The sequence below is a fragment of the Phaseolus vulgaris genome, chromosome 2, assembly GCF_000499845.2.
Source record: "Phaseolus vulgaris cultivar G19833 chromosome 2, P. vulgaris v2.0, whole genome shotgun sequence".
Lineage (NCBI taxonomy): Eukaryota > Viridiplantae > Streptophyta > Magnoliopsida > Fabales > Fabaceae > Phaseolus > Phaseolus vulgaris.
This window is the reverse complement of record NC_023758.2, coordinates 43,508,620-43,524,032: the sequence shown is the minus strand read 5'-3', so window position 1 is coordinate 43,524,032 and position 15,413 is coordinate 43,508,620. Positions and strand designations below refer to the sequence as shown.

The window sequence follows — 15,413 nt, the reverse complement described above, 5'->3', positions numbered from 1 at the left end:
TATCCATGAGGACAAAAGAAGGAAGCACAGGATTATTTTGTGGACTCCAACAACTGCTACTGTATGTCATAGTCACAATCAACTCCATCTTCTCTGCCACACTGCTCGCACAATGTTTCTTTCGCCGTTCACCGATCACTTTCATTTTACGTTCGCAAATCTTATCCTTTGATTATTTTACGACTTTTTCAACGCATTTCAATTTTTTTTCAATATTTTAAAGGGATTTGACCTTGTGCTCACACTAACAAATACCTTTTTTAATGGAAAGATTATTTTATGTATTTGTTAAATGTTCTTTAATTCATTGTTATGAAGAAGTTCTTTGTTATCTTTTTTTTTATTACTCGTGTATCTATAAAAAAACATGTGAAATGTTTTTGTTTATTATATATCTTTTCTTTTGTATATATATCTTCCTTACGATATTTTATATTATTTTCTTTATCTTATAGTTAAGTCGACGTTTTACCTAATCCACTCACCGTTTATTTTAAATTTAAAGTTCAGATTAGTTGGACTTAAACGACCATTATCTCCTAACTATAAATAAATTATCAAAAAACGAAAGCAAGATTTTGAAACGTCTAGTCTTTAATTGGGATAAATAGTGAAAAGAAGAACAAAAATATATAATAAAAATTAGATTATTAGAAGAAAGGAATATGAAAAATAAAACCAATTTAATTGACTGATATAATAAAATAAAATAAAAATGATCATTTAAACAATCATAAAAAAATTATTGCTTTAACTACACAATTGTTATGTATTTAAACTAAGCCACCTTTTACAAACGCGCAAATTTGGCTATTTTAGACTTAGAAGAGAAGAAAATGTTGTGCACCCACGTGTTTCTGGCCATTTATCTTTATTCCCTTAAGTTTTTTCTCTTTTTCGTTTTATTTTTTTATTTAATGATTATTTTGGTTTGTAGTTGTCACATTTATTGTTATTTAAGAGTAGTCTATTTTTTTTTGAAAGAGATTTATTATTTTTTTAGTATTGATGTTGTTGTTTCGTCACCTTTACAGAGGACATTTATTTATTTTTATAATATTGATATTGAATTATTTTGGATTCTAAAATTAATTTTTATTTAATGATTTTCTATCTCTTATTTACTTTATAGAATTTTTTTAATATAGTTAAATTTATAATAATTAAAAATATAAATTATGAAAAGAAATTAGTCCATAGAAATTAAAAATATATTGAGAATTTTATGACAGATCATTAAAAATAATTAGTAAATAAAAATTAATTTTAGAGATAAAAAATAAATAGTTATTGACTAAATTAATATTATTTTAGATATTTAAAAAATTATTGATAAATAAAATAATTTTTATTATTAATAAAAATTTTAAATTATCAAAATTCTAATACTAATTCTAAAATATAAATTAATTAATCATTAAAATTTTAATAATTAAATACTAATTTAAAAATTATTTTGTAAATTTTATTAATAATAAAATTATTTTAAATATTAATAATTTTTTAATCTCTAATATAATATCTAATTTAATTAATATACAAATTAATTATTTTTCATATTTAAGATTGATTTATATTTAGTAGTTTTCTTATAGTAAATTATTGCACTCATTCAATCAATATGGACCTTTGACATAAAATTTATGGAATAAAACATTATATTTAATAAATTTAACAAATATATATACATAACCATACATACATTTATTAAGTTCAATTAGCATATTATATTAAAAAAATAGGATGTTTATTAGTTATGAATTATATTTATGAACAAAATAATTAATATGAAAAATACCACTCTAGGGGAAGAGAAAGTGGAATGAGTATTGTTTTTTAAGGAATACAAAGTTCTTAAGATAAGTAGTGAGTTCTACAAAAATAAGTATTTATATATTTTATTTTTAACACGATAAAAAGATACAATTTTGATATATAAAGTAAATAGTAAAAGAGTATTAATTTCGTTTGACTCCATTAATAATTAATAATTGAGGTAATTGAAAATGTATTTAATTTTTAATAATCAGTACGTTGCTGTATTAAAGGAAAAATTTAAAATGATTAGAATCCAAAAAAGATCATCTAAAATATAAATTTTAATTGGAGTTTTGTAAGTAAAAAGGTATATTGTTTATATGAGGAAGAGTTTAAAAAAGGTTTAAAAGTTGAGATTGTGCCGTTTTAAGAATATTGAAAGCTTTAGGTGATTGTTGTAATCAAAGCTTCAAGTGAAACACCAGATCATGACTTGAGAGAGAGATAAACATCGTAACTAAAATATAATTGTTCCTTTCGATGTGGGGACTGCGTAGATTCCTCTCCAACTCACAGTGCATTCTCTCTCCCATCAAGGACACCAAATAAAACAAGAAAAATTCAGTTTCTGGAACTGATCTTTTGCATTTTCTATAAAAAAAACATCACTTAATAATTACAATATTAATATTTTAAGTATAGTTTTTAAAAATTTTACTTAAAATTATATTAATATTATATTATTAATGAATTACAGAGTGGGTGTTTTGTTGAAGAGTGAAAGTACTTTTTTGTTGAGTTTCACTTCATTCAAAATGCACATGCAACCATAAGCTTCACCTTCTCTCTCTCTGAGTTGTATCCGCCCACAATCTAACGTGTCAATGTAACTCGTGACTCGCCACAATCCAAACACGCCGATAATAAATAACACCATAATAATATTCAAGCCTTATAGTTTGCGTTCAGTTTATCGAAAATATCGCAACCATGGCGAAGATGCAGAGCTCTCTCAAGACAACCATTGCGGTCGCCAGCCACCGCGCCTCCTTTTCGTCTCTCCGACCCTCCGCTGCTGCTGCCGCCGCCGCCGATACTGCCATCACGCCGCCGCAGCAGCTGCCGCCGTTCGATCACCAACCTGCTCCCTACAACGGTCCCTCCGCCGACGAAGTCTTCGCAAAGCGCAAAACGTTCCTCGGTCCTTCCCTGTTCCACTACTATCAGAAACCCGTGAGTCTCCGAAATTGACACCTACCACCTTAGCATCCTCCAAACCTTTTTGTTTTTTTTTTTCGTAGCGTGGAATTGTGATATATGTGGAAGTCGATGCGTTTCTGGACATGCATGGATTTTATGGTTTGCGTAATGTTTTCTGAGGGTTGTTTTTCTCATAAGCGCATTGAAAAACGCGCTTCAGTTTTTCTGAAACCTTTCGAAGAAAACAGAAGGGCATGAGAAGATGTCTCCCTCTTCTTTCTGTTCGTTTCTATTTTTGGGTTTTAATCACAATGTGGAACTTTTTGTGTGTATTAAAATAAGAACATTTCTCAAAACTTCGTAGATTCTGGATGAGGAATTTAATGTTTGTGTAGTGTGTGATTGTTTCGGAAAATAAATTTTAAAAATATAGAATGTTTGAAGCGAACGAAACAGATCCTTGATGTTGCTTTTTCATTTTTCATTTTATTTTCCTTTTAAGGAATTATTTGTCGTAACTGATGTGTGATGCAAAATTTGAATGTGTGTGTTTAGCTGAATATAGTGGAGGGGAAGATGCAGTATCTTTATGATGACAGTGGGAGGCGTTATCTTGATGCTTTTGCGGGGATAGTCACTGTTTCTTGCGGACATTGCCACCCTGAAATATTGAATGCCACAACGGAGCAGAGTAAACTTCTGCAGCATGCAACAACCATATATCTAAACCATACAATAGGTGATTTTGCTGAGGCTTTGGCATCAAAAATGCCTGGAAACCTTAAGGTCTGTTTTTCATGGTCCTGGAATCTTTGACCTTGTCATTCCATTATACCTCCCCTTATTAAAATGTCTGATACCAATAATTTAGCATTACCATGATGCCTCGAAAATGTGACATTTTTTCCATGTTATCGTTGATATCTGTTTTATTTCTTGTCAGTTAATAATTTCTTGTCATTGATTTCAGAAATGAAATATTTAGTATTTTAATGTGCTATATTTCTTTCTGTGAGGATCCTAATTGCTGACATTCAAAAATATGATTTTCAATTGCAGGTTGTGTATTTTGTAAATTCTGGTTCAGAAGCAAATGAATTAGCAATGATGATGGCCCGTTTATATACTGGTAGTCTTGGTATGATTTCTTTGAGAAATGCGTATCATGGGGGGAGTTCTAATACACTTGGTTTGACTGCTCTAAACACGTGGAAATATCCAATTCCAGAGGTTTGTCTGAATATTGTAATCACAACTTTTCAATTGGTCATTGTTGTTTCTACACGGCAATTTTGAATTTCAATCAGAATTATTGGCTGCTGCAGTATTATTATGTAACCGCTAACTATGAGAGGGGAGTGTGAAACCCTTTTTCTTCCTCAAGAACTTAGTGCTAGAAGCTGTTGTGAATTTGTATTCCTTGTCAACATCTTGCAAAAACTATTGTAGTCTAATCATATTGTACAATCGTGAATGTGCTGTTTATCTATTTAAATCCGGTGCAATGTAATTATTCTTAACAAGGATTTAAACCTTTTAGGGTCATGTTCATCACGTTATAAATCCAGATCCATATCGTGGAGCCTTTGGTGCAGATGCTGCTAGTTATGCAGTGGATGTCCAGGATCATATTGATTATGGAACTTCAGGAAAAGTTGCTGGATTTATAGCTGAAACAATTCAGGTATGTATAATTCATATCATGTTTGAGTTTAATTTTTAAAGCGGTGTTAAAACACCCCTTTGGCTTTTCTTTTTGTTTTGTTTACCTTTGTTCATGGCTTATTGTAGGGAGTTGGAGGAGCAGTTGAACTGGCACCTGGGTATTTGAAACTTGTTTATGATATTGTACATAAGGCTGGTGGTGTCTGCATTGCCGATGAAGTTCAAACTGGTTTTGGCCGAACCGGAAGCCATTATTGGGGATTTGAGACACAGGGTGTCATTCCTGACATAGTTACCATGGCAAAGGTCTATACCATCATCTCATTGTTTGTTTTACCATTTCGTGAAGTGCAACATATTTGTATCTCATGAGGTTTCTTAATGCATTATTATTTTCTAGCACAGCCTTTTGTTTTTTCTTTATTTTTCGGTATAAGATGTTTTGTTATTGTGATGTTTCCACTAAGTATACACTTTTTCTGCCATATTTCATTGTATATTTTATTTTGTTCTAACTTTTATGTCGTATATTCTGTCATATCTAGTGTTAATTTGTATCAGGGAATTGGCAATGGTCTGCCATTAGGAGCTGTAGTTACAACTCCAGAAATAGCTAGTGTGATGTCACAGAAGATTCATTTTAATACATTTGGTGGGAACCCTGTTTGTTCTGCTGGTGGACTTGCCGTGCTCAGGGTTCTTGAAAAGGAGAAGCGTCAAGCTCATTGTGCTGAAGTTGGCTCTCACTTGCTTGAGCGTTTGAGAGTGCTTCAGCAAAGACATGAAAGTATGTTGTCTTGAATTTAACACAAACAAGGCCTTATTAGCAACAATGTTTCTGCTTTTTTTGGTTGATTATTCTCATTATCACTGTAAATACAATGTGTCAGTTATCGGAAACGTGAGGGGAAGAGGCTTAATGGTGGGGGTAGAGATGGTTACTGACCGTAAAGACAAGACACCTGCAAAGGCTGAAACTGCTGTTGTGTTTGAAAAACTTAGAGGTTTGACCAAAACCGTTTTATGACTCTGAAGCTTTCTTTTCCAAAATATCTGTCTAATGATATCTTTGTTTGTTGTATACAACATTGAAGAGCTTGGTGTTCTAGTGGGGAAAGGAGGAATCCATGGAAACGTTTTCCGGATCAAGCCACCAATGTGTTTCACCAAAGATGATTCAGGTATAATATACTTGCAGGTTCCACATTTTATTTTTTGAAGCTTTGCACTGTCATTTCAATGAGTGTCCTTGTGTGCAGATTATCTTGTGGATGCCTTGGACTACTCTTTATCAAAGTTGTGAGCAGATGAAAGAAATCTCGAACAAGGGAACCAAAATAAGTTTGAAGGCAACAACTTTAGTTCACAGAAACGAATCACCTTGAATAATGAATGTAGTGTTTTCCCCATTGCGAAGTGGAGGGTGTTCCCCTCCCTTCACTGAAAAGAGTAATGTTTGCATCAAAAGGTTTGCATTCAAGAGCAATGTGTGCTTAAATCCATATAAGAAAAAGACAAAATCAATTACTTGCTCCAATGAATAGCTTCTTCTTACGGCGCGTTGAACGCGCATCAGATCAAAACGTGAATCTACTATATACTAGACTTTAAACGTCAAACCTAACACGCATTTAATAGTTTATGATTTTTGTTTTTATATTAGTTTATTAAATTAGTAAAGTATTTTAATGATTTATTTTATATATTTTTAATATTATTTTAATATTATTAAGAATATACTTTAATTGATGGTGTATATAGTATAAGAAATAATTTTAATAAAAACTAGAAAGTAAAATTTAATTTTTTATATTGTATTTGAAAAGATAATTAAAAGTTTGATTAAAAAATTTAATTTTGAATACTATGGTTTGGTATCTAGAGAAGATAGTTGCATCATAACTGCATTAGAAATTTTTAATTAATTTCTATATTTCAGTATTTTCTTTAATAAACTACTATGTATTGTATATATTATGATAATACTTTATTAATATTTTGGGATGATTATATGTTGTGTTTTAGGAGTGCACTTCTCTATCGTACATTTTCTATTTACTTTTTTTTTTGTGTAATTTAATAATAAAAAATGAATTTGTTCTAAAATATGCATCACTGTTTAAAAATTTAACTAAAGTGCTATCTTGAAAAAATGAATTTAAATATTTAAAATGATCAATTCTAAGTGATAAATTTATTATTTATCTCAATTCTAAATGTGAAATGTCAAATATTGAGTCATATTTGTATAAATAAATTGTGACCGTAAAACAAATACATTGATTATTTGCTTACTTTATTACTTAAAAGGAGAACTTATCGATGTAAAAGCCAATTTGTCAGTTTCATATTTAAAGGAATTAATTTGGTGGTTTTCTAATAAAACACTACTCTCTTTTGGAGTATCTTTTTGTTTTATTTTTCAAAAGTCATGGGAGTATCATTCTTATTTATAAAAAATTAAAACATTCGTATTAATATTAAATTGATTACCAAAGAAGAAAATGGTATTTTGAAAAAAAAAATTAAGTCATAAACATATTAAATTAACATACTTCAACTTTCAATATAGTCTTCTTCTTAAATTCTTAAATAATTTCTATGTATATCAGAAAGAACACAAAAGGATTGTGCAGATTTGAAAACATTTTGCTCTGCTATTCTATATTATACACATTTGACATAACCAAATATGATATGAAATGTGAGAAACACCTATTTACAACTTCTCAGTGCTGGAAAAATGTGAGCAGCCGAAGAACATGGTTTTGATAATGATATAGACACTTGATGATAAGTTTATTGTTCAGTGGTGTTTGTTGATGACTTAGCAAGGGCTATTTCTTCCTATACCTCCAACTAAAACAGCCCTAAGCAAGTGATTCTTGAGAACGATTAGCCCAAAGTTTGCTCAAAGCCCTTAAGCGTTGAAAATATTCTCCTAGAACAACCAGAAACTGACCAATCTCACGTATGCTAAGTATTCGATACATTTGCCGCAAGGTTTCTTGTCGTAGATGATCAGCCTGTATCAAGAAACTTTGGTTTAGCAGAAGTTTAACTTTTTAAACTTGTTTAACCTATAATCAAGATATATATGTGCTTATAGATTAATAGAATGTTAGCATGTAAAGACGTGTCGCTGAATACTCATGCAACATGTTTATTACTTGGATCAGTATTGTTTTCTGTTAGAGTTTCTCCATAATTGATTTAAAAACATAATTCACAAAGGTTTAGGGTTCTAAGACTGTGTAGATACAAAACTTTAAGAAGGTGAAGCTGAAGTCTTCATTACCACTTACAGATCTAAGAGTCTGAAAGTGAAGAGGAAAGAAAAGCCTTTCAGAGAAAAAGAGTGTGTAAGCCTTTTACGTTATGTACTGTTGAAAAAAATCTTGTATTTGATCCTTAGATTCAGACTATTGGGAAATCTTATGGTATTAGAGATGATACCACTGTAATATGAACTTTTTGGATTAGGTTTTGTGATTTACAAATATTTTTAGAAGGTTTTCATGCTAACATCATAAATTGTTACACATCCTAATAATTACATCAAAACTCGCATAGTTAAAGGGAATTATAAGATTGAATTGAAGGAAAGTTGTTATTTGCATCAGAGACATGTTCGATTAAATTGATTACTGGAAATTTATACTATAAAGAAGAATTGTATGAGATAATAACCATACTAAAGTTGGAATACACATAATCAAAATGCTTAAACATCTAAATACCTTTAAATGTACTCGGAAACAACTTATAAAGGTAGAAATGAAGATAAAGTTATTTTATAAACATCTTGGTTTTTATTAAGATATTATTATTAATACATTCTTTTGAGAATAAGATACATATTTATATATATTTTTAGAATAGTTTCCCCTAATTAAATTTTCATATTTTAGGTAAAAATATTTTGTAATATTTCATTGTGGTAAAACAAGAGAAATTGGTGGAGAATTTGTCCTGGTACCAAAATTAATGGTTTGTCTTGATAAATGACTCAAATGAATAAAATATGAAATGAATGATGAATCTAGATTTATGGATCCCTTGCATTGAGAATACTAAGAATTTTCCTAATAGAACTTTTAGACAAGTGTGTTCTATTGTGGTGAATAATGTGTTTTTATTGAACCCTTTTTTGTTAAAAAATGTTTTTCCTTAAGAGAGTGTACCAATGTAAAAAATATTCATGTTTGAGAGAGAACAATCAAGTGTTCAATAGAATCCCCCATTTTATGAAAATAAATAAGTTGAACAACATATAAGTAAGTGATGGAGGACCATCTACCAAAATCTACACAGGACAAATCACTCGTGCTATGGCTAGAAGAATAGAGAAAGGAAAAAATATTCATAAGACTTTCCTCCAATGTTCAATCAAAATCTTCTAGTTTTGTAGCTTTGTATTTCATAGCAAACTTTAGAATATGAATATCTTTCTCTCCAAACTAAGACTACCTTGGAGGCCTCTTCTTTGCATGTTGACTCTTCAAGCTCCTTAAGAGTAAAGTTGGCGCCTCCTTCCATGACTCTCCAATCATTCAAAGATACATGGCAAGTTATGAATGTAGAACTTATTGTAAATAGGATTGCCACAAGGTAAGCTAGGAATGGAGAGTTTTCTATACATAAGATGGTCACATGGCATGCTAGGAATGGAGAGTATTTTTGAAAACTCATTAGTCATTTTTAGGAGTCTCTTTAGATTATTAATAAGAGACTCCCCTCTTGTAATTTATAGACTTTATTGATATATGAAATTGTGTTTCTAAAATTCTCAGCACACTTTATCCAAGTCTCTATCTATGATGGAAATTGACCTAACCTCTTCCTTGGCCCATGCACCTTGTAAAACTAAGGCCTAAACCACCTAAACCAAGAACATTCATGTCCATTCGGTACTTCCTCCACAATTCTACAAGTTTTTCGATGTCTTCCATCAATTCCATTCCAACACTCAAGAAGAATTACATCAGTATGACCTACAAACTTATTACTATAAGATTTTTTTGTTAAAGATGTTGTTGTGTTTTCTTATGTGGTTTACTTATAGTCATGCTTGAAGATTAGAGCCTAGGAAAGTTCTAGAACAAACACAATTTTTTACGATAATTGTCTCTACAAAAGATCTTGTTCAATAATGAAGCCCGTGTACTAGTCCACACATAAGGATAGGCATGAGGTTTCCAAAATTCCTCCAAAGCATTTTAAAAAAATTCTTTGGTCTACAGATAGTCCTTAGATCATATGGAATTTTTCTTTGCCAAATAAATTATTTTTCTTTGAAAAACTTGATTTACTTGTTTGTCATCAGAACGAGTATTACACATTCATTCCATATTCTACCCCCAATTTATGCAATAACCGATTCAGGATCATTGGAAGGCGACTCTCAAAGCTTTGAAATATTTGAAGAATCTTAGGTGAGGTATTATGCATCGTGTTCATAGTGACCAGAGTTTAGATGGGTGGTTTGATTCAAATTGGGCTAGTTGTCCACTTATGCGACGTTTACAGGATGTTTGTATTACTTTGTTGTTCTCATGTGTCGTGGAATACTAAGAAGGAACAAAACATGTCTAGATCATTTGCAAAAATTGAGTAAAGATCAACAACAATAGTGTGTGAGTTAAAGTGATTTAAACAAATTTTAACAAACTTGAGTGTGCGACATCCAAAGGTTGTGAAGTTCTATTGTGATAGTCAATAGTGTGAGATAAAGTGATTTAAACAACTTCCAGAAGCTTGAGTAGTATGTGTCATCCAAAAGGTTGTGATTGTGATAATCTGTTGATATTGTACATTGCTCAAAAATCCAATATTTCACTAATTATCATGCAATTGGTTTGTTAGTCGTAAGTTTCCATTGGTGTTTAATTGACATATATCTTTACAAAATCATTGAGGAAAGAATCATAAAGTTTATAATGTCACACATAAGATATGATCCCAACCGTAGACAAATAGAAAAGCACTAAGAATGCATACACTTTTATATTATTATCTAATCACAAACTATCACACATAATAAGTTTATAAAATTGTATCATAGTTTTGTTAAAAGTTATGTGTGTGAGTGCTAGTGTAGAAGAAGTTAAACTTAGAAAACAACAAGCAAGACATATTTGATTGAGATAAGATGATGCAATGAAAAGAAAAGTTACTAAATTGATGAGGAAAGGGGTGTGAATAAAGTGAAGCATACATTACCTGATTCACAAAGCTCACCAGAGCTTCCATCCTCTCCATTGCAGTGTCCATCTGTGGAATGTGAGTTCCTTCAACTAGGTGTCCTGGCCCAACACTGTCAGCAAGCATTTGCTGAAGTTTTTCCATACCTTGTGAAAGGGCATCTTCTGCTTGTTGGCATGATTTTTCTAGGCCATATGTATCAAACCGTTGTTGCTCTGTCAAAGGTTCACTCAGAGGGACCAGAACCTGCAATTATAATAAATTTATTATATATAAGATGGTGGTAATAAAACTCAAGTCAATAATTAATCACTGTTTCTGTTAGAAGTGAAAAAATTTAAGAACTGAAATCAAGATTGTACCTTTACTGCATGCATAAACATGATTAGCATATATGATATGTGAGTATCATATGAAATACCTTAGAGGTCACATACATATAACAAAATGTTAACACAACAAACATCACCTTTAGAAGTTCAGAGGGGCGAAATCCTCCAATCCACAAGAAAAATCTTTCAGCTGTTGTCATCCACATGCCAGACATAACGTAGAAAACATCTGCTTTTGCAGCAGCAGATTTCATGCTAAAGAGTTTGGAGTAGTGGTCCATTATGCTTTTTACAAGTTTCCCCAGTTGTATGTCACCTATATGAGAACTTAAAGCAGTTCTCATTTCCAAGATATGTCTATTTTGCTCCTCTACCCAATGTTCATACTCCATCTTAAAAATTGTTATTCCTGTACATTGAGTAATTTTAGAGTGCAAAATAGTTGGAAAAAAAGAGTGTAACACTGCAAGAAAAACATACTTAAGGAAATCCGAAAACAATTATAATATCAACCAAAATGAAGTTTCGGATTCTGAAGTTTACTAAACAATTTAAGGTTTGCAGTTAGGTTGTGGGAATTGTACAAGACTCATTTTCAATGGTATTTGATATTTTCAGTATCAAACTACTGACAATAAAAGAGTTTGGGTTGTTGGAGCAATATCATGCCATTTTAAGCAGAAAGGTAGAAGAAGAATTACAACACAAATTTTGAGGATTTTCATCTCTGAGACTAGATAATCTAGTTTTGCAGCAAATATCAACACAAATAGTGAAGTAAATATAACACTAAGCTTTGATATTGCAGTTGTCATCTGAAGATGAATAAATTCTTAGTTTCAAAATTGTTTACTATTTCAGACCGAAAGTTATAATATCTCTATACATTATGAAGGCAGTTTCTAAAAGAAGATTTTAGAAGTTGATCTAGAAGATAAAGGATTTAGGCATAAGTGAACAAAAAAACTGGTTCTTCATAAAATTAATTTTGAAAAAAGACAGCACTAACCTATCGAGATATGTAATAAGTAATAATCACATTTAAATGAAAAATCAAGAGTTATCTAGCACTAGCAGCTTAATAACTACAAACCTGAATTTACAGAGCCAGCAAAACCCAAATTATTAGAACCCAATCCGTCACCAATATACAATCCCTGCAGTTGTGTTGCCTCAAGAGAGATTCACAAGAGAAGAGGGAAAAAGAAAAAAATGGAACTATATAAATTGATCCATGAGTAAACACCTGTTGTTTAGCATGATCTACCTCTTGCTCTAAATGCATCAGCTTCAAACGACATGATTCCAACTGCTGAACGTATGCCTGTGAAAAAACATCAGAAATCACATGATATTAGTATATGTAAACACTTGTTGCATGCTTAGTATATCTTTCGATGCATAAATCTTCAAACCTTTCTCCTCAAACGACTCTTCCGAGCAGCCTCTCGATTTTGTGCAAGACGCCTTTGTGTCTGCATGTTTCAACATGTTAAATTGCTTCTTTTTTCACCATATAAGCATAAAAGAAGAAAAAAGTTATGAATACAAGTCAGACATTCAAAACTGTGAAGCAGAGGACCTCTTAATTTGCAGTGCATATGCAGTTTCCTTAGAGTCCAAGGGTCTAAAATACTTTCTGATGTCACTCAATTTCTACATAAAGGTAAAGATGGAGGCAGAAGAAAAGAGTACATGGTGTGGCTTCCACGCTTGAATATCACTAAGATTAAGTCTATTGTTTGAAATGGCTTAAATAAACTTATCACATTAAACAACACCCAATAGAATGTGGCCACCAAAGTGAGAGTATATCTAAGTATGGCATTAAGTATATAAATTTCCTAGTAAAAGAAACTTCTTGAGAAGCTAAGGACAGAAGTATCTGTATTCTGAGACAGTTAGAACTTAACGGTTATAAGTGTACAAACCATTCAAAATTAGTAATATTTCGAAGAATAACCCCTTTATGCTGTTTTAGGAAAAAGGGGTTCTACAGAACCTGGTTTTACCTTATCAGCTAGTCTATTATGATCTTGGTTGTAGTTCACAGATGTTCCAAATATTCCATGAGAAATCTCCTCTGACTAGGTATTCAAGAGCAAAAGAGAACTTTATTAGTAGACAAAATAGGCATTATCATTTGCAAAGAAAACGTATAAATTTTGTGAACTTACTTGCACCTGAACTTGATTATCTAACTTCATGTCCAGCTCTTCAATTATGGAGGTGGATGCAGTTAAAGTATTAACATTACTTTTGAAATTTTCTTCCCACATGCTAAGTTGGTGGATAGGATCATACACTTCCATTCTTCTTGTGGAAACAAACTGTGAGGATGAAGCATCCATGCTCTATGAACTAATCGATGCAACAATTCAATGCATATACATATATAGATGCTGCTGTTCAGAATTAATAAAACGATTCAAAATTCAGTCAATCATAAAACGCATTAAAGAAGCACATTTCCCTCAGATAATAATAAACAATCAGAAAGCAAAAAGAAAACAAATAAGAATTGGAATGGAAGAAATTTAAAGACTGACACGTGTGCCGAAATGTTGTAAGGTACAGAAATGTGCCGCTGTTACCATGTTATACGAAAGAATACAACTAAAGAAACCTTATGGTAGCACTGTTTCATACACTTCTTAATCATATTTTTGCATGCAACATTAACAAGTGAAGTTGATCAAAAGGAATCATACCAGGGTAGAGAAGAAAATGTCAATTTGATTAGTAAGAACAGAAGAATAAAGAAATCTCCAAGCCTCCATTGTGATGTGACCAATCTAGAAGCAGGATTAAATGAAAGTAGGAGATGGGAGCATTTTAAGAAATACTAATTAAACAACTAAATCCCCACTGGATATGCCATAAATTTGGATGATTGTGTTTGGTAAGAGCTGAAGCAGAGGAAAAGTTTGTGACATCAAATAGTTTGTTTGAGTTGAATACACTCTAGAATGTATAGCGTGTTTTAAAACCCATTGGGGGAAAAAAGAATCATAAACGTAGAAATTATCACTATTAGTATTTTAAAATTGTGTTTGAATCATGGAACCAAACATACTATTAATTTTCTTGCTTAGGTGACAAAGGACACAAAAGGGTAGCCAGAATGAAGCAGTGGGGTACAATTGTTTTAAACTTTTTGAACAGGGGGTGAAGGACAGAGGAGACAAATTTCTTAATTTTGTTGCAAAGCAAGGATAAACATATGGTAAACAAATACAAACTTTGGGTGCGAAGAAAGTAGAGATGATCACAAATACAGAAAGCAGCAGAAAGTACGCATCAATTCTTTTGACTGATCCACGTTTTAGTTTTGTAATTTGTTCAAAGATAGATAGATAGCAAAAAAACGCACAATAGATTCTAGGATACTTACTTACTAGTCCTCGTCCAAAAAAGGGCAACAACCAAAATCATAAGTGTTGGTACGTACGTGAAAGCAAAGCCAAAACCGGTATGCACACTTTTTGAAAGAGAAAAACAAAAAATGATTATAGAAGCAAGAGAAGAAAGAAAGTACCGGTGAAGGTGATCATAGAAAGCGCACAACACAAGCAACTACTTCAAAAAAACAAAAACATAAAGAGCTGTCATGTATTTATGTAGTATCTGGTCCTTCCTCGTTTTCCTCGGCAGTTAAATCTTTCAATTTTAAAATTACAAGAAAAGAAAAGGAAAATTCTTTATTTTAATGACCCAAACCTTTGAAAGCTACTTTGAGAAATACTGTGTTTTGAAGCTGTTTTTCTAGCTTTGTGACTCACCACCCAAAAACAACCAAAATCCCAAACCAAGTGATTATCCACCCTAATTTCCTATCATAATATGAAAAATGATAAAAAATTGTAAGAAGATGAGAGATTTCTTATTCTCTTATATATGAGAATATATGTATGGTTACACCAATTTATATAAGAAATATATAAATATATAAAGAGTTTTGTCTCTCCAAATTACAATTTAATTGGATAAAAATACTAATCATAAAATTCTATTATTATTAAATTAATTACATATGGATAATATAGTACATCATACACTAATTACATAGCTATTAAAATGTCTAATGAAATATTAAAATGTCTGATGAAGTAGAGGCTACTATTTGTTAATTGAACTTTATGTTATTTTAATTGAAAAATAAAACTGGCAGGGAGACGTGGTGTGTTGAAAATTAGAGAGGGTTGTATTTTTGTGCGTGTCTGTTTTTGTTTGCTGATGTTGTGTGATTTGTGT

The 15,413-nt window shown here is 31.3% G+C and overlaps 2 protein-coding genes across 13 annotated transcripts; one reads left to right on the top strand and one right to left on the bottom strand.

The window, feature by feature from the left end:
- Window positions 1–2,394: 2,394 nt before the first annotated feature.
- LOC137812397 (alanine--glyoxylate aminotransferase 2 homolog 1, mitochondrial) lies at window positions 2,395–6,160 on the top strand. The gene is made up of 9 exons (XM_068614355.1): window positions 2,395–2,991; window positions 3,514–3,744; window positions 4,018–4,188; window positions 4,499–4,642; window positions 4,750–4,929; window positions 5,185–5,410; window positions 5,514–5,627; window positions 5,718–5,804; window positions 5,883–6,160. The coding sequence occupies exons 1-9, from the start codon at window positions 2,749–2,751 to the stop codon at window positions 5,924–5,926; spliced, it is 1,440 nt and encodes a 479-aa protein (XP_068470456.1). The 5' UTR covers window positions 2,395–2,748; the 3' UTR covers window positions 5,927–6,160.
- Window positions 6,161–7,148: 988 nt separating this feature from the next.
- Window positions 7,149–14,838, bottom strand: LOC137812409 (transcription factor TGA1-like). 12 transcript variants are annotated; one of them, XM_068614365.1, is made up of 9 exons: window positions 14,698–14,838; window positions 13,337–13,564; window positions 13,172–13,246; window positions 12,575–12,634; window positions 12,406–12,483; window positions 12,253–12,316; window positions 11,297–11,568; window positions 10,846–11,073; window positions 7,149–7,649 (listed from the first exon to the last, which is right to left on the bottom strand). In XM_068614365.1, exons 2-9 carry the CDS (start codon window positions 13,508–13,510, stop codon window positions 7,494–7,496), a joined length of 1,107 nt encoding a protein of 368 aa, XP_068470466.1. In that variant the 5' UTR covers window positions 13,511–13,564; window positions 14,698–14,838; the 3' UTR covers window positions 7,149–7,493. The 12 variants fall into 12 exon arrangements, with proteins under 12 accessions (XP_068470466.1, XP_068470472.1, XP_068470469.1 ...); XM_068614371.1 differs by having other exon boundaries at window positions 12,427–12,483; window positions 14,698–14,824; XM_068614368.1 differs by having other exon boundaries at window positions 13,337–13,561; window positions 14,698–14,807.
- Window positions 14,839–15,413: the final 575 nt, after the last annotated feature.

Excerpts from the sequence above, each read along its gene's own strand:
- LOC137812397 (XM_068614355.1), top strand. The coding sequence starts at position 2,749 with ATGGCGAAGATGCAGAGCTCTCTCAAGACAACCATTGCGGTCGCCAGC. Across the intron at positions 4,643-4,749 it reads TTATAGCTGAAACAATTCAG|GGAGTTGGAGGAGCAGTTGA; the intron begins GTATGTATAATT and ends GGCTTATTGTAG. Across the intron at positions 5,411-5,513 it reads GCTTCAGCAAAGACATGAAA|TTATCGGAAACGTGAGGGGA; the intron begins GTATGTTGTCTT and ends ACAATGTGTCAG.
- LOC137812409 (XM_068614365.1), bottom strand. The coding sequence starts at position 13,510 with ATGGATGCTTCATCCTCACAGTTTGTTTCCACAAGAAGAATGGAAGTG. Across the intron at positions 13,247-13,336 it reads ATAATCAAGTTCAGGTGCAA|TCAGAGGAGATTTCTCATGG; the intron begins GTAAGTTCACAA and ends TTGAATACCTAG. Across the intron at positions 12,484-12,574 it reads AGAGTCGTTTGAGGAGAAAG|GCATACGTTCAGCAGTTGGA; the intron begins GTTTGAAGATTT and ends GTTTTTTCACAG.